General features: G+C 40.4%; 1 protein-coding gene across 3 annotated transcripts in view; it reads right to left on the reverse strand.

The window, feature by feature from the left end:
* Positions 1 to 24,144, reverse strand: part of satb1 (SATB homeobox 1) — a 141,452-nt gene that overhangs the window by 107,896 nt on the left and 9,412 nt on the right. For all 3 annotated transcript variants that reach the window (XM_033050944.1, XM_033050937.1, XM_033050953.1), the window contains one exon: positions 306 to 417. In XM_033050944.1, the coding sequence (XP_032906835.1) occupies positions 306 to 417 (112 nt within the window). The remainder of the gene's footprint in view (positions 1 to 305; positions 418 to 24,144) is intronic.

Raw genomic sequence — 24,144 nt, forward strand, 5'->3', positions numbered from 1 at the left:
TTAAAACATTAAAGTTTTAAGCATCCTATAGCTTTCAACTAAAATAAATAAATAGGTTAGCAGCTAACAGTCATGCATATGTCTACATAGAGCACAGCAGATATTTCTCAATTAAGATCTAATTTTTTTTTTAATAACTAAAATTTCTTGTCTTTTCATATTTAGCTAAAAATGCTTCAAAGTAATTGCCGAGTGGTTAAAATTTCATTCATAAACTAATAAGGCACAATATTAGATCTAAACTGGAAAAAGACGTGCCCGCCATTACCATCATAATGAACTGAACGGTTATTTTCCTTGCTTACCAAACATGTCTTTCGTCTTCTTAAAATGTTTATACCATCTTCCAAATTCTTGACATTTTGCTGCTGATACATTTGCATAGTAAGTGCTGTTTACAATGGAGGAAATCATACTCTGCATTTAAAAAATAAAACCTTCAGTCAGTAACAAATGAACTTAAAACTGGTTTCAGCCACAGGTATACATACTACCTCAAATGCCCAAAGCGGTGAAAATGATTAATGTAAACATTTAGAGCAGATACACTATAAACCTCAGCTGTGACTCAGTCGGGAGTACTGTTGGCTCAGAGTCGGAAGATTGTTCAAGCTCTGCTCTAAAGATTTGAACATAAAAATCCAGGCTGAGAAACCAGTGCATATTAGTGCAGGACAGTCAGGTGAACTGACTTTTGGTTAAGTTAAAATGAGGCTCAATCTCTTTCATCAGATGAACTAAAGATCCCAATACATTGAAGACCAGAGCAATTATTCTTGCTGTACTGACCAATATTAATTTCTCAGTCAATGAGAAATGCTTCACTTTGTAACTTTGTAACTATTTTAAACGTAAAAGACTTTAGGACATCCTGAGGTCAAGAAAGTTGCTATTTAAATCCAAATCTTTTTTTTAACTAAACTTTATTTATAACTATTGTATGAATTAACATGTTCTTTTTAATTTTACACATTTCTTTCTTTTCAATTTTACATGTAATTTGCTTAAAGTCAAGTACTCTAAAATAGCTTATAAAAGACAAGCAAAATTGATAAGACACAAAACTATGGTTGTAATGGTTCTTCCAATGTACATTCATACTTATCACTGCAAATGCAAATATAATTCAGAATTAACTTTTCTCACACAGGAACTCTTGTTAAATTTGGGGTTTAATGGGTTATCAGAACTTGCTGAGTATTTCAAACAAATTCCAAGTTGTATACATTTGATGTTTACTCGTAACTTGAAGAAAACAGATATATTTCCGTGTTATATATTTGCACAATGGCATTTTTTCAAGCTATAGTTAAAACCTAATGGTCTAAAAGTTCTTTGCCATCGGAAAAGCATTTAAAATTTTCTGGGACATTTTTCAGGAATCTGCGGCTGCAAAATTCTACATGAGCCCCAACCACACTGTGCACATGTATGTACTAAAAGGCTTTTCCTTCATTACAGAGTTCACAAGAGAAAACAAGTAGGTCAGTATCCGATTCAGAATGCAGGGAAAGGGGCATGGTGGAGAAGAGGTCAGGGACAGTGGGATCGTTTTGTGGCGTGAATGGAGGAGGGTCATCTGCCACAGAGAACAAGCAAAGAAAATCATGGACTTGATAATCCATTCGATAAGTTCATGATTTATTTAATGACATTTTATGTGACTACATATCTGAGCCAAGAATTTTGAATTGCTGTTTTTCAATGGTTTCCAGAAAATTAATGCAAATGTGCACACATATTCCTTATTAGATTAGATGAATTTAGCAAGTAAGCTCTTGCATTCTTTTGAAATGAATTAGAGGACTAGATTAAAGTATATATTTTTTTTACAGTTTCAGAATAAGCTTCTTTTATTTTTTTTGTCCAATTCCCAATCTGGAAGTTTGTATGTTTTAATATGGTATGAAGAAGTGAATAAAAATATAATTAAAAGAGGTCAGATAAATAATATCCAATACTGTAAGCTCTCAGTTATTAGTCCTGTCCCCAGGAGGTTTGCATATTCATAACACAGCTTTCTTTACTGTAATCACATTGTTAGAGGGCAGGCATTATTTAAAACACGACTTCACAACAAGGAAAAACAAACAGAAATAAAGAAAATATTAAAATAATTTAAATAAAATGAAAAAATCTACCATTTGCAATAGAAACGTAAATTATTGAATGGAAAACTATTTTAGGAAAAATGAAATTCATTAAATGAATTAAAGGTCTCTCTCTTCTAGAAATGGTTAACGCAAAGCATATTAATTTCCTAACCAAGTTTACAAGCGTGAAAATGATGAAAGGATTTTATGGTGGGAATTTTGTTACAGTAGTCAGCAGCTATTTAAATAACTGCAGATTTGCAGAGCATTTAAAACTGAAATCTTAGTTAATATTATACCAATATTTTATCTACAATATATTTCAATCATCAAATTATTAACTGCAATGTGTTATGTTAACATACAGAGCTTAGCCTTTCAAGGTGTACTAACAAGTATACTGGATGACTCCAAAAACAAACCAATAAATATTATTAATGAAAACAACGTTAAAGAGCAAATGTCCACAGTGATTACTTAGCCTCAGTGATTTGCAGCAGATTTTATTACGTTACCAGAAATAGGGTGTTGAGGACAACATTTATTATTTAATATTTGAAATGAAATAACAAAACAGAACAGACACCCATGGCACAAAGGGTTATCAGGCACTGCATTCCTGTCCATATCAGTCCCAAGGAAAACAATTGTCATTTCCCTGCTGCCAGCTGTTCACCGTCACAACTGAATGAAGTTAGCAGCTTGATCCATTCCCCGGAACAGGTGATCCAAATTCAACACTGCAGTCATGATAGGTCTCAGAGAAGAGGAAAACTTGAGTTTAATTCTTCTTGTAATAATGTGAGTTGTAATGGGGATGAAGAAGTATTTATTTTATAAGCAGCACTTCGCTAAATCTACTGACAAGAGGTGTTTCATGCCCTCGTGGTCTCCAGTCTGAGAATCCCTTACCTTTTACAGAGTTTTTTAACATCGAGTCAATGGTTGACTTTACATTGCAAATATCACAACAGCACCTATTACACATGACATGGAATGGATATTTAAATGGACCAGGAGCACTAAAAGCTTCTTAAATTATGAGTAAACTTGCTGTCCATCTTATATTGAAATCTAATAGATGTGAGGGAATAAGTGGATGCAATGTGGTTAGTGTTTCAATAAGGTCCCACAAAGGAACACATGAAATTGGGGAAATATACCTGTGTGAAAAGAGAATTGGTTAACAGACAGTGATAAAGACTTGGAATAAATGGTCTTCCTTCTCAGGGTGACCAGCTGTGACTAGTGAAGCACTAGCCGTTTATAATCGCTATTAATGATTTGGTTGAGGGGATAAAATGTAATATTTCTAAGTTTGTTGATGACATAAAATCAAGTAAGAATGTGAGTAATGAAGAGGATACAAAACGATGTCAAGAACGTATTGAAAGGCTAGGTGAGTGAGCACTAACGTGGTGATGGTCCGGGGTCCCGGAGACCCAAGCGCGTGACAGTAGTGTCCCGGGGAGCCACGCGGGCACGATCCACCCACCGAACAACTGTGCTGCCGCCGACGACCAGAACGCGACTGAAGAGCGGAACGCGCCCCTGTAGGCCCGGCTCGCCACACAGGCCTCCCAGGGGACTGCGGTGAATGTCTGGGCCGAAGGAGCCTCAGCGGTGGCAGCGGGTGCCTCGGCAGTAGCCTCAACGGCAACGTGGGCATCGGCGGCAACGTGGGCATCGGCGGCAGTGGGGCCTCGAGGTCGATGAGCGTGAGGTGGGAGGGGAAGACAAAGGGGGATCCAGTGTGGGGGAGGGGAGGGGCACTCTAGTTTAGAATCCTCTATCCAGGGGATAAGTCTGTGTTTGTTTGGTCATTTGTTCCGGTGAAGGCGCTGTGCCCATGGCAGCCAGCCAACAGGCGCTTGTATTTTGCTTTTTGTTATCACTTTTAATTTCAAGTTTTTGTGTACCTTGTGTGTTGTGACTGTCAGCAGACCAATTTCCCTCTGGGGATGAATAAAGTTTTATCGTATCGTATCGTGATGGAATGTGAAGTGAAAAAGAATGTGAAATTATACATACGAGGTAGAAAATAAATCAAAAAGCATATAGTTAAATGCAATGTTCAAAGGGACCAAGGAATCGTTGTACAGAAGTTACTGAAAAATAACATACATGCAGTTGCAGCAGACAATTAGGAAATGTTATGTTTGCCTTCACTGCAAGAGGATTCAAATAGAAGTAAAGATGTCTTATTGTAATTATATTGAGCCTTGGTGAGACCATACCTGGGTTATTGTGTATCATTTTGGTGTGCTTACCTAAATAAGGATACTTTTGCTATGGAGGGATACATATGCAGATGGTGCAGCAAATATTAATCTTGCTGATTCCTAGTATGACAAGTCTGTCTTACGAGGAGCTTACTCTGCTTCCATTATCTGCTGTTTATAAGAACAATAGGGGATCTATAAAAAATTATTCACGAGTCCAACAAGGTACATAGGTACACAAAAATGCTGGAGAAACTCAGCGGATGCAGCAGCATCTATGGAGCGAAGGAAATAGGCAACGTTTTGGGCCAAAACCCTTCTTCAGACATAGGTACATAGGTTACAGGGTAATTTTTTCCTTCCTAAGGGTTCTAGAACTATGTGCAACAGCCTCAAATTAAAGGACTGGCCATTTAGGAAAATGAAATAAGGAGGGATTTTTTCCATTCAGTGTGGTGAATCTTTGCAAAGGTAGTGAAAGATGTTGCTATAAATTAGATACAATTCTAATTTAAAGAGTAAAATAAAAGAACTGTTTTTTTTAATGTTCTTAACATTTTGTACGTCGGGGACAGAGGAGTAAGATGACTGCTTCACCTGACGATTTTATTGTCTTTCTAACACTTGTGGTTCTAATCATCGGGATATAAATAGGCGTTATCCATTTCAATAACAGGATCCTACATTGGGATAGATATGAGAGGTTCACCACTATCCTTGTCAATGCACCTGACCTGGCATAACCAGGCAGCTTGCCATTCAAGTATTCTAAAAAGAAAGAAAAAATAACTTTAAAGGGAGGTCAACTGATTGGGGGAACATTAATAAATAAACAAACATAAATAACTTTATTTCAAAGTTGGTGAAGTAAATATTATTCAATCATTCTATAGCACTCATTAGTGATTTCAATGGCCACAATATAAAATTCTGAAGTATTGTAACCTTCAACATATTGGTCAGGTGTTATGTAAAGTGTTCCACAATTTGTTTGGACTCACTTCAAACCCATAAATGCCAAGAGATAGCTTTCATCTAGAAATCTATCCCAAAATAGCCTTAATGCTGGGTAAAAAAAAAAAACACCTAGCCCTTTCAATTATTGAGGAAGATTACAGTGACATTTGAAGTATTTGTTTATTATTAAAGTGGCCAGTCAGTCAGAAATGTGGGCAAGACTGGAACCACAAGTTTCTGGAAGAGTGGAGCCTGTGATCTTTGTCACGCCCACATAACTGACTCATTGCTCTGAAGGGAAAAGCAACACTCGACATTGGGAACTAAAAAGGAACTGGAGCCAGACTTAGAGAGAATTAAATTGGAAAGTGTGTTAGAATTCACAAAATGTCAGCATTATGCAACCTTAAAAGGACTGCTTAATTTAAAGCTATTGAATCCCTAAAATCTCATCAAAAGTGATGTTTCTTTCATAAGTGATCAATCCTTCAACGTGTGCCTTGATGACTTTGTCTTAAGAGTTCCAGGAGCTTCTCATCAATTAACAAATACCTACTGTTCAAAAGAGAACTGCAGATGCTGGAATATCGAAGGTACACAAAATTGCTGGGGAAACTCAGCGGGTGCAGCAGCATCTATGGAGCGAAGGAAATAGGTGACGTTTCGGGCCGAAACCCTTCTTCAAGACCTACCTGACCTCCCGGTGGCTCAGCACTTCAACTCCCCCTCCCATTCCCAATCCGACCTCTCTGTCCTGGGTCTCCTCCATTGCCAGAGTGAGCAACAGCGGAAATTGGAGGAACAGCACCTCATATTCCGTCTGGGGACCTTGCGTCCTTATGGCATTAACATTGAATTCTCCCAATTTGGCTAGCCCTTGCTGTCTCCTCCCCTTCCTTAACCCTCTAGCTGTCTCCTCCCACCCTCCCATCCGCCCGCCCTCGGGCTCCTCCTCCTCCTCCCCTTTTCCTTCTTTCTTTCCCCCCCCCACCCCCCCATCAGTCTGACGAAGGGTTTCGGCCCGAAACGTCGCCTATTTCCTTCGCTCCATAGATGCTGCTGCACCCGCTGAGTTTCCCCAGCAATTTTGTGTACCAACAAATACCTACTGTTCCTTTCAATATTCCTTAAAAAAAAAATCTGTTCACTTGACAGTAGGGTTGCCAACTTTTTCACTCCCAAATAAGGGACAAAAGATCAAAATAAGGGACAAATTCCCGATGGCAATTCGTTGACCGACTCGGCCGTAGCTGGGTGAATGATGAGTTGGCCCGGGTGCTGGACTGCACACAAATCCCAGCCGGTGGGCCAGCTGAGGAGTTTTGGCCCGGGCACCGGACTTAACGCGTGACGTCGCTTGCTAAGTCAGGCACCCCATCCAACTCATGAGCCGATGATCAGCCATGAGAAGAAGGGGTGGTGGTGTTGGCGGTAAGCGAAGGTCCGAAGGTCAGATCGATGGTGCCACAGGCGAGGCGCTGCTGCTGCACTCCATGGACTGCACTACGTCAGGACGGGGGAGGCGGGGCTGGGCGCAGTGCTCCGACCCGACAGTCCCCTAGATCCGAGTAGTAGCAGTCAAATACGGGACAAGGGCGGTCACGTATGGGACAAATCAATTTAGCCCAATATATGGGGTCTCCCGGCTAATACGGGACAGTTGGCAACCCTACTTGACAGTGATCTTATATATTTATTTTTATGCACATGAATTTCAGAGGTATTGCATACCATTACACAAGCTCACCGTGAAAAAGAAAGTCTGAAGGATGTTATATAATCACTTGCTGCTTGGCATATATCACTTCTGTTTAACTGATGGATCAGTGCTCATCCATGTTTCACATCACTTGAAAGAAGCAAGGGCACAGAGTGTACTGTGAGTGGGGGAGTTCGATATCAATCACCAAGAATAGTGTGGTAGTACCAGTCCTTAAGCAGCTGGCCGAGTCCTGAAGGACATGGCCATGAGACCAGGCTGGCAACAGACACGGGGAGAACCAGCACAGACAACACACCGGACCATACACTCTCTATCATGGCTGTTGTGATTCAATTTGCCTGAGACAGTGTTGGCAGTAATGACCTCTACAGAATTTGAGGAAGCAAAGGTCTATCTTCTTCACACTGAGCTCACCCTCCATTAAGAAGTGTTGGATTATCACAACACTGAAAATAATATATTCAGATTACAACCTGGTGCCCAAACATTTTCTCTGAGACATTGTAAGCCAGAACTATATTCTAGCACAATCCCATGGCCTGTTTTTCCTCAGCCAGATAAACAAATCCAGTTCAATCAGGGTTATAGTGGAGCAATACAGACAACGTGAACATTTCTTCAATCTAAAACAAAGGCTACATGAATTCCATCAAACAAAGTAGCATGCTATGGACATAAACCAAATCATCCAATGACTTGATTAAATCTCTGTAGTTGTCAAATCCATTGTGAATTTTAGTGGACAACTAAACCGCCTCCACCTCCACTCAAAGAGGCAGGTTCTCTGGATGCTTTCAAGAGAGAGCCAGATAGGGCTCTTAAAACTAGCGGAGTCAGGGGACATGGGGAGAAGGCAGGAACGGGGTACTGATTGGGGATGATCAGCCATGATCATATTGAATGGCGGTGCTGGCTCGAAGGGCCGAATGGCCTACTCCTGCACCTATTGTCTATTGTCTTATTGTCTATTGTCTAACATATTAAACTTGTAAAATGCAGGTCGGAGCTGAAATCTATAGTATTAAAAAAAATGTAAGCAACAAGGAATTGTAGATAAGATAATTCTTATCATTGATAAAAGTTACAATGAGGTGGTTGTGCCTAAGGTACAGGCTGGAAGTAAATAGGGCCGAATGGCTTACTCCTGCACCTATTGTCTATAAACAGCTTATGGAGACTTAAGATTTAATGGCACAGTCCAGAGAACATGAATGCAAACAATGTGTAGAAAGAACTGCAGATGCTGGTTTAAATCAAAGATAGACACAAAATGCTGGAGTACAGGGCCTGTCCCACTTTCCCGAGTTATTCACGAATTCTCCAGAGTTTTCCCCTTGATTCAAACTCGCAGAATGTTCGTAACGAATCCGTAGGAGGATGTAGGAGTCCGTAGATATATCGTAGCGGCTCGTTATGCCAGTCGTAGGTATTCGGGGCTATTTTTTTACTCGTGAACATTTTTTATCAGGCTGGAAAAAACGTCCCGACTTACCCGATGCCCCGAGTGCCTACTGCTGGAATAACATGCCGCTACGATATATTTACGGACTCCTGCGGCCTCCTACGGCTCGTTACGAACATTCTGCGAGTTTGAATCAAGGGAAAAACTCGGGAGAATTTGCGAATAATTCGGCAGAATTCGGGAATAATTCGGGAGAATTCGTGAAAAACTCAGGAAAGTGGGACAGGCCCTTAACTCAGCGGAACAGGTAGCATCCCTGGAGAGAACGAATGGGTGACGTTTCGGGTCGAGACCCTTTTTCAGACTCTTGTTGAACTCTCGTCGGTGAGAGGAGGAGAACTTCTTCAAAGTAAACTTACCTTGAGGAGATTTTGCAGTGGAGCAGAAATAATGTGTAGGAAAGAACTGCAGGTGCTGGTTTAAATTGAAAAATAGACACAAAATGCTGGAGTGCCTCAGCAGGACAGGCAGACAGACAAGGAATGGGTGACCTTTCGGGTCGAGACCCTTCTTTAGACCATAAATGCAAACCACATTGCTAGTGTTCACAATCATCTTGAAACAAAAATCGCAAGTGGATGGTCCATCACAGTTTCCTTCTCATATCCCCAGCATTGCAGGTGCTTGTTTTCAGGTGATTTTACTCATCAAAGTGCTATTATCTGACCCCAGTTGAAGTGGTTGAAGCAGGTACAATATCAATATTTAAAATACATTTGGACAGGTATATGGATAAGAAAGGTTTAGAGGGAGGTGTCGGCCAGGTGCAGGCAAGTGTGAGTACCTTTGTTGAGGCATCTGGGTCAATAAGGGGGAGTTGGGACTGTTTTCTGGCTCTCAACATGTCTTAAGCCCAACTTCACCAGCTAGTTATCGTGAACAATCCCTATTTTAGAAAGTCATAAGTGGAGCGGTTTGTTGATGATTATTCCATTTGCAATGCCTCAAAGGATGAGGAAATCCAAGACTCAATTCAAGAAGCCCAAACGACAAGCAGGCATGATTGCTAAGTGACAAGCAACATTCATGCCACCCGACAGTCAGGCAGTAACCATCTCCAACAGGAGAGATCCCCACTACCAACCTGTGGCAGTCAATGGCATGGCCATCACTGAACACCAACCAACTTCCTGTGAACCAACATGGAACAGTCACGTTAGTTATGTGGCTCCAGCAGCAACTCCAAACTGATATTTTGCAGCACGTTACATCTGCAGGATAGCAGAAGGAGCTCAAGCTAGTTCTCAGCAAAGCAATCCCATCAGTCCCATTTCCCTGTTCTTTCCTCACAGCCCTAAAACTTACTTTTTCCCCAAATGTCTATCCTTTTCCTATTCAAAAGTACTGACTGGTTCTTTCACTACCACCCTTACAGGTAGAGAATTACAAATCCCAGCTACTCTCCGAGTAGAAAAGGTTTTCTTCATGTACCTGTTGTCCAAAATGTTCAATCCTTGAATGGCATTTACATGATTCACTGTATCTACCCAACTAATGCTTCTACTGTAGCAGCTTCCAAATTCCCATCCTTACAAATTAGGACAAAAGCAGCAGGTTTACGTGAGCACTGCAATGTCTAAGTTTCTTTCCAAGTTACACAACAATCTGCCTTGGAAAAAATCATTATCTCATAATTTCTGGCTCAACAACCAGGAACATCATACAAACAACATTGTGGGTGTTCTTTGACCACAAGGTCTATAATGGTTCAGGAAGATGGCTGCCTGTTTCCTCTTTAGGAATGGTCTAGTGCTGGTCTTGCCAGTAATACGCAGAATTAAACAAAAGAAATCTGAATCTGTTGGAAGTAATTGTGATTTTTTTTTGGTGAAAATATCTAATTCATGATAGATGGCAATAGATTCAGAATATTTCTACATTATGTAATCACGTTAATTTTAACAAATGAGATCATGATTAATTTCAGTTATGAGACCACCTGATTAAAACTGAATAGAATGCAACCTTTATATCTATTTGAACACCACAATTACTATAGTTATCCATCTTTGCACTGAGCACGAGATTATACCATTGCTCAAGGTACCCTCTCTAAACTTACTGCATACATTTTGCAAAGCAATTTTCAAAAATTAAACTTAAACTTGCATTCAAATGTTTATTCTATTATATTGAAAATGTGATAATCTGCAATTAACTTTTCATGTAAAATTAAGTCAAAACTTAACTGAACATTATTGCTTAATTCCATGTGTTTTGTTCTGTGCTCTAATAACACTGGCTTGGCACATTCTGTCCCGAGATTCTACTAGACTAAACAATATCAAGGGCCAAATTTATTAAAATCCAAGGCAGCATCAACAAGAGGGTACTGTCCTAATAACAGTATGTTGCAACATTTCAAATTTACAACATTTACCATTGGAGATTAATTAACTATCAGTGAACTAGATTTTTTTATACAGTATGTTGCTTCATTGAATCATTACAAGGAAATCATTGATACAATGATTATTTCACAGTTTCATTGGGTTCAAAAATCTGTGTGAATAGGTTAATTATTGATGTTCAGTAATTGAATGATTCAGAATATTTTTAATGAAGATTCTTTCAGCATCACCCTTCTGAAATAGTGGATATTAAAAAATAGATAATAATGTTCTAATGAATGTGAAATATTAATGGAAAACAGTGAGTTAGATCTTGTGTATTGCTTTAACATATTTAAACTTATCCCAATTCTAAAGGAGGCTATTCGGGTTCATGCCTGTTCCCAACAGAGGAATCCAATTAGTCTCATTTCCACATCCATATTTCCTTGTAACCCTACAAATGTTACTCTCTCAAACACAACACACCCTCTTAATTATTTTGTCACGTTCCTATACTAAGGAATAATGTACAGTAGCCAATTAACCCACCAGCATGTTTTTTGGAATGTGGGAGGAAACTGGAGCAACCAGAGAACATGCAACTGATAGTTAGCAATAGGAATCAGTCTGTCACCCATCCATGTACTCCGGAGATGCTGCCTGACCCGCTGAGCAACTCCAGCACCTTGTGTCCTTTTATGTAAAGCAGCAGCTGCACTTTCTGGATTCAACAGGTAGCACCCATGGTCATGATCGATCTGGGATAGAACTGGGAAGAAGAGGCACTAAATGCTGCCACCACCATGCCACTTCTACATATATATAGTATGTCATAATTATACCCCACAATCATTTTACATAGTAACATAGAAAATAGGTGCAGGAGGAGGCCATTCGGCCCTTCGAGCCAGCACCGCCATTCATTGCGATCATGGCTGATCGTCCCCTATCAATAACCCGTGCCTGCTTTCTCCCCATATCCCCTGATTCCACTAGCCCCTAGAGCTCTATCTAACTCTCTCTTAAATCCATCCAGTGATTTGGCCTCCACTGCCCTCTGTGGCAGGGAATTCCATAAATTCACAACTCTCTGGGTGAAAAAGTTTTTTCTCACCTCAGTCTTAAATGGCCTCCCCTTTATTCTAAGACTGTGGCCCCTGGTTCTGGACTCGCCCAACATTGGGAACATTTTTCCTGCATCTAGCTTGTCCAGTTATTTTATAATTTTATATGTTTCTATAAGATCTCCCCTCATCCTTCTAAACTCCAGTGAATACATGCCTAGTCTTTTCAATCTTTCCTCATATGACAGTCCCGCCATCCCAGGAATCAATTTTGTGAACCTAAGCTGCACTGCCTCAATCACAAGGATGTCCTTCCTCAAATTAGGAGACCAAAGCTGTACACAATACTCCAGATGTGGTCTCACCAGAGCCCTATACAACTGCAGAAGAACCTCTTTACTCCTATGCTGAAATCCTCTTGTTATGAAGGCCAACATTCCATTAGCTTTCTTCACTGCCTGCTGTACCTGTAAGCCAACTTTCAATGACCGGTGTACAAGGACGCCCATGTCTCGCTGCACATCCCCCTTACCTAACCTAACCCCATTGAGATAATAATCGCCCCCTTGTTTTTGCCACCAAAGTGGATAACCTCACATTTATCTATATTATACTGCATCTGCCACGCATCTGCCCACTCACTCAACTTGTCTAGGTCACCCTGCAATCTCCTAACATCCTCTTCACAGTTCACAATGCCACCCAGCTTTGTGTCATCAGCAAACTTGCTGGTATTGCTCCTAATTCCCTCTTCCAAATCATTAATATATATGGTAAACAGTTGCGACCTAAACACCGAGCTTTGCGGCACTCCACTCACCACCGCCTGCTATTCTGAAAAGAACCCGTTCACTCTTACCCTCTGCTTCCAGTCTGCCAACCAATTTTCTATCCATGTCAACACCCTACCCCCAATACCATGTGCTCTAATTTTAGTCACCAGTCTCCCGTGCGGGACCTCATCAAAGGCTTTCTGAAAGTCTAGATACACAACATCCACTGGCTCCCCTTCATCCATTTTACTTGTCACATCCTCAAAAAATTCCAGAAGATTAGTCATTTTCTCTGCATTCTGAAGCCAAGAAACGAGCTTAGTCGTGCACAAGGCTTTTGCTGAAGAAAACATTACTGGCTCAGCATTTGCAACAGAAATAAAGACAAGAAAACCTACAAGCTCTCAGCAGTTCGGGGAATATCAGTGGATACTTCCTCAGATAACCATATAACCAGATCTGGGAAAAAGAGAAAACAAGTTGGGTTTAAGTTGCGGATAGGGTGGGGAAGCCATTGAGATAGAAGTTGATCGTTGAGGCAAAAGTCCGTAGGTTTGTGATAAATGTTTGTCGCTAGTCTGTACCCTAGCATGGGAGGCAGAGATCCTGAAAGGGAAAAGTCAGAGATGGCCCGATGTGAAGGTGAGAGCAGGTTGGAAGTTAGCAGCAAAAGTAATGACATGTTTTTAATTTTGTAGGATAGAAGCTCGAACCATCCATACAATTACAGATGTATTAAATCAAAAACGGAACTGAGGGGCAGAGATTCAGGAGGACTGAAAGAAAGACAGGCATGTCATGGACCTATGCAAGTCGAGAGAGCTATAGAAGGCTTTAGGATCATTAGATCAGAAAGGATTTTTACTAAGCTCTTGGGTATTACAAAGTAAACTTTTTTTCAATTTAATTTTTATGGAGAAAAATAAAACTACCAATATCCCAGTGTACATTCCAAGATTTACACAGAGCAAGGGGTATACGGAAAAGAGTATAGTGGTATTTATGCAAGATTGATGCAGATTTACTTATGTTATTCGAACCCAGGAAGTTTATTTTTAAATAAAGAAACAAAATTGAGAATGTTGATAAGAATACCATGAACATTTAAAAAAAATCTGCATGCTTTTTCTAGATTTATTTTAATGAAATCAAAGTAATGTTTATGTTCAGCTTCATTGTTACCAAATATTCAGCTTTGTAGTCAAAATAAATAGGCTAGGTTTCTCAAATACAAAAGAAATACAACTAGTAATTTTTTTAATTCAAATGGATATCTCCTTTTACACAAGAAAAGCTTGTTCTGAAAAAGTGTTAACTTTGGTTTGACTGTTACATTTTTGCTTGATTTTTATTCAAATCCTGAAGAATTTGTTTCTCAAATATAAACATATTTTTGCCAAACTGCTGGGGTATAAGGTACCAGGTACACGAAGGCAAGGAATGAAAAACAAATATTAGATGGCCTTGTAATGAACAAATTATGACTTGTTTTGTTTGGTGTAAAACTGCTGCCACGCAATCCTCCAGATAAGAGGATGTTCAAAAACATGACTTTACTGTCAGTACAACATTCATCTAATAAGAATTTACACAACAGCTCCCAATCTCAGAACAGGTTCTAACTAGGCAGAACCATGTTTATGTTGTGTGGCTCCTGCCTGGCTGGAACTTTAACTGTCCTGTTAAAGACAGGGCTCTAAATGTGTCTGGATACTTGTTAGTAAAGGCAATTTCCCCAAAAATTACAAAATTAAATTGTTTGACAGCAGGAAAAGAGGATTTATGCTTCCTAAACATTTAAACTAAGGTCAGATAGATTAACTAATTGCTCAACTCCTGAGCAATTATACTTCAGATTTGAACCTAAACTGGACTACTAATAGCATGTGATCTGCTTATGAACATAAATAAGGAGTAGGAGCAGACCACTCTGTCCGTCAATCCTGCTCTGCAATTATGGTGATGTTGATTCAAACATCATCTCTGCAAACCTGCCTGTCCCCAGTAATGTCCCGATTTTACCTCCTTGTTTATCAAGCACCCATCATAACAATATCCAGTGACTCTGCTTCTGGGAGTTCTGACTCTGCTTGGGACAAGAGTTCCAAAGACTTGTGAGATTAAAACATTTCACATCATCTCTCAGCTAAACCCACAACAGCTTATTCTTAATCGATGACACTAGTTCGAGCTTCTTCCACAAAGGAGAATACCGTCCTCACATCTACCCTTGACAAGACCCTTTAGTATTTTTTACATTTAAATGAAGTCTCCTTTCATTCTCCTAAGCTCTAGTGGATACAAGTTGAGACTGCCCAATCTTTCCTCATACGACAATTTAGCTATTCCGGGTATTAGTAAACCTTCTCTGAACTGCATCCAGTACAGTAACGTTCTTCCTTAAACAAGAAGCCCAATACACTGTACAATAGTCTTGACGTGGGCCCATCAATGCCTTGTATAAGCAAAACCTTTCTATTTTTGTATTTAAATTCGCCTTGCAAATAAACAATAATGTTCTACACAAACATACCTCCATAGTGTTATTTTGTGAATCAAGCACTGGGATTCCTGATCATTGATCGCAAATCTCCACAATCTTTCACCATTTAGATAATAAACTCTTTTTGCCCCCGCAGAAAAAATGAACAATTGGACATTTTTATGTATTACACTCCACTTGCTGGATCTCAACCAATTTATATCCCTTTGCAGCCTCTTCACAAATTAGTTTCCTATCTGTCAGTAAACTCAGCGAATATATCTTTGGCGTCTCATCCAAGTCATATATATATAAATTGAAATAAGATGAGGCTCCAGCAATGAACTGTATGACACCTCACTTGTTACATCTTGCCAACACAACAACCATTAAATTAGACTTACTCTGTTCCACATTTGCCACCTAATTGTTCATCCACACCAGGACATTAGCCATGAACTCTTATTTTCCATAATAAACTTAGGTGTGGCAACTTATCATGAGCCATCTGGAAATCTATGTACAGCACATCCATCAGTAACCTTATCCACAGCATACGTCGCTTCTTCACAAAAGTCTAATAAATCGGTCAAACATGTTTCCCCTTTCACAGGCTCACGTCAGTTTGACTAATTACCTTAAATTTTTCAATATGCACTATTTTAACATCTTTAATAACGGCGTCTAACAATTTTCCATGACAGATGGTAATCTGCCAATTTTTTTGTTTTCTGCCTCTGTCCTGCCCTCCCCCCCCCCCCCCCCCCCCCATCTTTTTTTTAAAATAAAGGAAGCACATTCACTATTTACCAATTTAATAGAATCTTTGGAAATGTAAAACCAGCACATTGGATTTTACTGGCCAGTTTGTTTTCGACCCCGAGCTCTCAGAGCAACCCCATCGCTTCCATTCCTTCACTTATTTCCTCAGTAGCATATTCTCCTCCACATACCAATAAATTCACCCAAATACTACTACCACCTTCCTACATCAGGGGCAATTTACAGCAACCAATCATAGTGAATGTCTTTGGGATGTGAGAGGAAATTGATGCACCTGGGGGAAACCCATGTTCCCACAGAAAACATGCAATCTCCACACAAATATTACCGGAGGTCAGCATTGAATTAGCTGCCAATGTGAGCCAACGTGCAGCACCAACTATTTACCAGGTACCATTTCCAGGTTGTAATTTTCCTGTTCCTCTCTCCTTTCCAATTCCCAATTCACAGCTCTTCACATTCACATAATCAGAGAGTTGTCCAAAACCCAAACAGATCCTTAGCCCACCATATCCATGCCTCCCATTGTACATATCCTATCCCATTTACCTGCAATAGCTCTGATGCCTTCTATGAATGACTCAGCAATTCAAGAACTAGATGTTATATCCTCCTCAATTAGTTTGGCCTCTTAACTTAGGGTGAATTGCCAAATCAATGTCAATGCAATTGTGAATTCCTATTACATTGACAATAAACCTGCAGTGGAAAAGTCTGAAGACTTGCTATTACAAATAAATTAAAAAGGCTAACAATTCCCAAGGATCTACAACTGACCCACATCCACCACAAATAATGCTTTGGCTGTTGCTACTGGTGACTCCAATTAATTAGGCAAGCAACATTCCATGATACAGATCAGTTTTAATCGACTGCCTTCTCTGACTTCAGGAAAAAAAATTGCAGAAGGGAATTGCAGATATTTTTTTTAAGTTGCTTTTCAGAGTTAAATAAAATGTAAAACCTTACTTGTTGGTCCATTTAAAACAAAGTTATCCATATTTTGATATTTGGGCATTGTTGGCACACCATAATTTACTGCCCATTTCTAACAATGTTTGAGAAAGTTATGTTGAGCCATCTTTTATGACTTACAGTCCTTCTGTCAAAGGTGCTGTTAGTGGGAGTTCCACAATTTAGACACAATGCCAATTAAGGGCGAGTAATATACTTCCATATCAGAATGATAAGTGACTTGGAGGGAACCTCCGTTGGTGGCTATCTTTATAACAGAGGCAGGGAGTTTGGGAGATCTCAGAGGTGCTCAGACAAGTAACTGCTGCTCATATTGTAGAAGGTACACACTGTAGCCATTGGTGGTGAAGAACATTGCGGTGGTTGGTGGGGCAGTTTAGGTGGTTGATGAGGTGTCAATGAAAAGGGCTGCTCTGCTGGATGGTGATGAGATTCTGCAGTGTTGTTGGAGCTGCAAGCATCCAGGCAATCGGAGAGTGTTCTATGGTGCTCCTAGCGTGTACATTGTAGATCCTGGGAAGTTTTGAGGTGAAAGGGCTTACAGTGCATTCAGAAAGTATTCAGACCCCTTCACCTTTTCCACATTTTGTTACGTTACAGCCTTATTCTAAAATGGATTCAATTCTTTTTTTTTTTAAATCATCAATCTCCACACCATAATAAAAAAGCAAAAACAAGTGTTTAGAAATTTTTGCAAAGTAATTAAAAATAAATATCTGATATATCACATTTACATAAGTATTCAGACACTTTACTCAGTAGTTTGTTGAGGCACCTTTGGCAGCGATTACACCCTCAAGTCTTCTTGGGTATGACGCTACAAGCTTGGCACACCTGTATTTGGGTCATTTCTCCCATTCTTCTCTGCAGATCCTCTCAAGCTCTGTTAGGTTGGATGGGGAGTGTCGATGCACAGCTATTCTCAGGTCCCTCCAGAAATGTTCGATCGAGTTCAAGTCCGGTCTCTGGCTGGGCCATTTAAGGACATTTACAGATTTATCACGAAGCCACTCGTGCATTGTCTTGGCTGTGTACTTCGGGTCGTTGTCCTGTTGGAAGGTGAACCTCCGTCCCAGTCTGAGGTCCAGAACGCTCTGGAGCAGGTTTTCATCAAGGATCTCTCTGTACTTTGCTCCATTCATCTTCCCCTCGATCCTGACTAATTTCCCAGTTCCTGCCGCTGAAAAACATCCCCACAACATGATGCTGCCACCACCATGCTTCACCTTGATGAGCGGTGCATGGTTTCCCTCCAGATGTGACGCTTGGCATTCAGGCCAAAGAGTTCAATCTTGGTTTCATCAGACCAGAAAATCTTGTTTCTCATGGTCTGAGAGTCCTTTAGGTGCCTTTTGGCAAACTCCAAGCAGGCTGTCATGTGCCTTTTTTTCTCCCTTCTCCACAGAGGAACTCTGGAGCTCTGTCAGAGTGACCATCGGGTTCTTGGTCACCTCCCAGACCAAGGCCCTTCTCCCCCGATTGCTCAGTTTGCCCGGGCAGCCAGCTCTATGAAGAGTCCTGGTGGTTGCAAAGTTCTTCCAGTTAAGAACGACGGAGGCCACTGTGCTCTTCGGGACCTGCAAAGCTGCCGAAATTGTTTTATACCCTTCCCCAGATCTGTGTCTCGAAACATCCTGTCTCGGAGGTCTACGGACAATTCCTTCGTCTTCATGGCTTGGTTTCTGCTCTGACATGTACTGTCAACTGCGGGACCTTATATAGACAGGTGTGTGCCTTTCCAAATCATGTCCAATCAATTTAAGTTACCACTGGTGGACTCCAATCAAGTTGTAGAAACATCTCAAGGATAATCAATGGAAACAGGATGAACCTAAGCTCAATTTTGAGTGTCATGGCAAAGGGTCTGAATACTTATGTAAATGTGATATTTCAGTTATTTATTTTTAATTACTTTGCAAAAATTTCTAAACACTTGTTTTCGCTTCATCATTCTGGGATATTGTGTGTAGATTGATGATTAAAACAATGAATTCAATCTATTTTAAAATAAGGATGTAACATTAAAAAAAAATTGGAAAAAGTGAAGGGGTCTGAATACTTTCTGAATGCACTGTAAGTCATTCAATGAGCTGCACTTAAAGCTAGAGTATTTTATGTGGCTTTTCTAGGAGAATTGCTGATCAATGGTCACTCCCTGGATGCTGATGATAGGAGATTCACAGGAACATAAAAAATAGGTGCAGGAGTAGGCCATTCAGCCCTTCGAGCCAGCACTGCCATTCAATATGATCATGGATGATCATCCAAAATTAATACCCCGTTCCTGCTTTTTCCCCATATCCCTTGATTCCGTTAGCCCCAAGAGCTAAATCTAACTGTTTTACAGACTACAGCCAATCCTCAGACGTTTAATCTGTTACAATCTGGTTCTTCAGCAATGGTAATGCAGCTGAATGTCAACATAATTAAAAGGCAAAAAACTGCAGATCCTGGAAATGCAGAATGAAACAAAAAATGTTGGAAATCACATCTGTGGTAAGAGAAACAGAATTAACATTTCAGATCTGATCATCGACTTAAACTGTCAACTCTGTTTCTCTCTCAACAGATATTACCTGAGTATTTTCTGTTTATGTAATAGCACTTAAACCACATACAATGCTCATAAAAAATGTGGTCTCCTGTGCATTAGAGAAACCAAACTAGCTGCCTGTCACTTTAATTCTTTATCAGACTCCGACCTCTGTTCTTGGCCTCTTTTAACGTTCGAATGAAGTCTAATTTAAACACAAGAACAGCATTGTTTCTTCCATTCAGACATTTTACAGCCTTCAGGACTCAACAGCGAATTCAACAACACAATTAACCAGCCTTGACAATGTGGTGTCAAAATTGCCACCACCAGAAACATTAACTCAGCATTTCCAGTATTTTTTTTAAATTTAAGTGTTCTAGCAACTGCAGTGTTCTGTATCTCACTTTATTTTCCCCCTGCCTCATTTGATTTCATTCATCTTCTACTTACATCTTCTCCAGAATGCCACTAACAAGTATTCACCAACATCTCTTAGACAGCATCGTCACCTCTTCTGCTGCTGCCCAGTCCATCCTAGCCTCCAACTTATCACGCCCTCTCCTTCTGCAGATCAAACTCGTTTTGATTTCTAATTTTACCTTGTTCTAATGAAAGGTTATCAGCTGCAAGGTTATCTTGCAAAGTAATCTCTGATTCTCTCTCCATAAATTCTGCCTGACTTGCTCACAATTTCTTGAATTTTCTGCTTTTATTTCAAAATGTTACAAATAGGTGATTAGACTCCCTTGATTGAGATGGTCATTGCCTGCACTTTTGTGGCATGCAGAAAATGATGGACATTGTCTAGTCCATCATGGGTATTGCCCCCCCACCCCCACCCATCGAAGGAATTTACAGGAAGCGCTGCCTCAACAAGGCAGCAAATAAATATTATCAAACACCCACACAACCCACACAACCCAGCTCGTCTTGCTGCTACCATCAGGAAGATGGTACAGGAACCAAAGAACCATGACTTCCAGGTTGAAGAACAGCTGCTTCCCATCAACCTTCAGACGCTTGAACTATGCTGCACAACCCTAACCACAACCCAACCACAGCACCAAATTACTATGGACTTTGTATAAGGTTGCACTGCATACTTAGCTCGCACTGTTACAATCTGCTTCTTTAATATGTCTGATAAATATAAAATAAGCAATAATACAATAAATTTTTTGATATGTTGTTGCAATGTTGTGCCTGTAAAGTTGCACCATGTAAGAATTTCACTGTTCTGGTCCCAGTGCAAATGGCAATTAAACACTCTTGACTTGATAAATATTACTCGCCACTTATCTGACAATATCTGACCAATGGCAAGACCTTAGTGGCACAGGCAACATCTCTGAAGAAGGAATTGGTGACGTTTCGGGTTGTGACTGATCAGTCTAAAGAAGGGTCTCGACCCGAAACATCACCCATCCCTTCTCTCCAGAGATGCTGCATGTCCCGCTGAGTTACTCCAGCATTTTGTGTCCATCGTTGGTTTAAACCAGCATCTGCAGATCCTTCCTAAACAATGGCTAGACCTTACTGTATACAAGCATGACTGTGGACTGAATAATTTACTGAGCAACAGCGATGGAAATTAACATAGTACAATGATCAATACCCATGTACACTTTTGACTGGTGAATGAAGGAGTTGATGATCGTTGCAGCCACCAAAGTTCCTTAAGGAACTTCTGCAGCGATATCCCACAGAGGGGGGCTGGGATGATTGACCTCCAACAATCAAAATCATCTTCTGTTGTGGGAGGTCTGACTGTTTACTCCTTGTCATCCTGGCTTTAGTTTTCCCAGTATTCCTGAAGCTGGAGTACTAACCTCTACAGCTCAGTGCTTGTTTGAAAAAGGCTGAGATGAAGTCTGGAGCCAAGTGGTCCTGCGGAAATTCAAGACACATCTGAGAGCATTGAATAGTATTACTGTGTAGATTATTGTAGAGTAAGTGTGCTTGATACCATTGTTAATGACACCGTTTATCACTTTGCTAATGATTGAGAATAGATTCACTGAGGGATAATTAGATGGATTATATTTGTCCAGCTTTTGCAAAAAGGAACTGCCTACACAATTTTCCTCATTCAGTACTACAGCCTAGACATTATCTGGCTTCTAAACCTTGTTGTATTCAAAGCTAACAGATGTTTTCTTGATATCGCATGGAGGAAATCCAATTGGCTGAAGTCTATTTTTGTCACGGTGAGGATCTCAAAAACAAGCCAAGATGGATCATGTGCTCAGCACTTCCACTTGATTGTTTTCTGAATACTTCAACTTTTTCAAATGGTTCAATGGCATTTTCTTATCATATGTACCTGGATATGGTGAAATTCCCTTTTAGCATAGTTCAGTAAAATCTTACTGCGAGTGTAGGAATGGTAGATTACACTGAGAGTACACAAGATTTGCACGTTTCCCGGCCATTTTGTATGATTAGGTCCTCAGATGTTAAAAATGTAGAATCTGTTTAGATGTTTTATCCCAAAGTACTGCTGATAAAACTGTTTTCTCCTCTCACTTTCTGCCCCCTGCATCCATTTTCTTTCTCTCTCTCTCTCTCTGTCCTTGGGGAAGCAAGGGAAGAAACTGCAGAGGACTTGCAGAGATATTTGCATCATCTGTAGCCAAAGATGAAGTCCCGGAAGACTGGAGGGCGTCTAATGTTGTACTGCTATTTAAGAAGAGCAGCAAGGACATGCCAGAGATGGTGAGCCTAACATGGTTAGTGGGCAAGTCACTCAATGGGATTTTGAAAGACAGGATCTACGAGCATTTGGATAAACTGGAATTGACATGGCTTTGTGTGTGAGAAATAGCATCCCACAAACTGCTCGTTTTCGAAAAGGCAACCAAGAGGATTGATGAGGGCAGGTTGGTGGATGATGTCCATGTGTACAGTAGCAAGGTCCCATATGGTAGACTACTCTGAGAAGATTAGATTGCATGAGATCCAGGAATAGATTGCTAATTGGATACAAAATTAGTTTGATGGTAGGAATTTTCAGCACTCAGATGTGGGGCCCTACCATCATTGAAGGTGGATTGTTCTTGCAGTCTATTTTGTTAGTTGCTCAACTGCTTACCACCATTCATAACTAAATGTAACAGGGCTGCAGAGCTATTATCTGACTCATCATTTACAAGATCTCTCCACTCTGTCCATTGCATGCCAGGCTTGCTCTTTAGCTCTTCATGGCTCTCACATTCAGGATTAAGAGAGCCATGTCGAGTTTCGTGCCGACATCCATTAGACTCATGAATAGTTGATCTATTTATTTATTCATTTATATATACACATTTTTAACATTCTTTTAATGTTTTTATTGCCTATTCTTCATGTATTGTGCTTTGCAAGTTTTACCTACTGACCACTGTTGGACTGCTGGTATGTGATGTGTGTGGTATATTGTGTTGTGTTGCTCGGTATGTGAACTGTACACACACTGATGTTCTGCTCAAATGAAGTTCCTAACGGATAAATAAAGTTCATTGAAATTGAAATTGCACACAAGTGATTCTATTATGCAGCTTCACCTCAATTCTAGGTATGGATGGTTCTGTTCACAGCATGCCCCTCTCTCCTACTGGGCTGTTCTCTTGGTTTGGTTGTAATGGAAAAGTGTTGGATGAGCATGGACATGAGATTACAGATTGTGGTATACACTTCAATATCATATGATGTTGTGTTGTGCCACAGGGATAGCTAATGTTAAGCTGTCAGTTCTGCTCTGAATCTGTCATAACAACACTGTGTAAAGTACCACACACTCCAATTACATTTGTTCTCAGTGTGACCAGTCTTTGTCTCCACAAGGACTGTGTGGTAGTTTTATTTACAAATGCTCCCAGTGACCGAAGCATCTGCTTCAGATGATTCAGGAGGATATAATGAAACACGTTTATCCCTCACCCACTATCTGCTACAGACAAAGACCTTCAGTGTCCTTCAGCATTCGACTACCTTGGTCAGTGGTGGCAATACCAAGCAACGTCTTGCCATAGAGGGAGTACAGAGAAGGTTCACCAGACTGATTCCTGGGATGTCAGGACTTTCATATGAATAAAGACTGGATAGACTCAGCTTGTAATCGCTAGAATTTAGAAGATTGAGGGGGTATCTTATAGAAACTTACAAAATTCTTAAGGGGTTGGACAGGCTAGATGCAGGAAGATTGTTCCCGATGTTGGGGAAGTCCAGAACAAGGGGTCACAGTTTAAGGATAAGGGGGAAATCTTTTAGGACTTAGATGAGAAAAACATTTTTTACACAGAGTGGTGAATCTCTGGAATTCTCTGCTACAGAATGTAGTTGAGGTCAGTTCATTGGCTATATTTAAGAGAGAGTTAGATGTGGCCCTTGTGGCTAAAGGGATCAGGAGGTAGGGAGAGAAAGCAGGTACAGGATACTGAGTTGGATGATTAGCCATGATCATATTGAATGGTGGTGCAGGCTCGAAGGGCCGAATGGCCTACTCCTGCACCTATTGTCTATGTTTCTATGTCTGGTGATGGACATTGAAGTCCCCACCCAATCAGAGCCCTTGCTGCTTTCAGTGCTTCATCCAACATGAAGGAGCAGAGTTTTATCAGTTCAGAGAAGGTTGCAAGTGGTATCAGATTTCTTTCCCTCAGGTTGACCTCCTGCAGTGTGATTTTGTATGTTTTGGGGAGATTTTGGGGACTTTTCCCTCCTGCCTCAGTAACACTGTGAGGTCATCTCTGATGGGTCCATC

Source organism: Amblyraja radiata, chromosome 2 (genome assembly GCF_010909765.2).
Source record: "Amblyraja radiata isolate CabotCenter1 chromosome 2, sAmbRad1.1.pri, whole genome shotgun sequence".
Lineage (NCBI taxonomy): Eukaryota > Metazoa > Chordata > Chondrichthyes > Rajiformes > Rajidae > Amblyraja > Amblyraja radiata.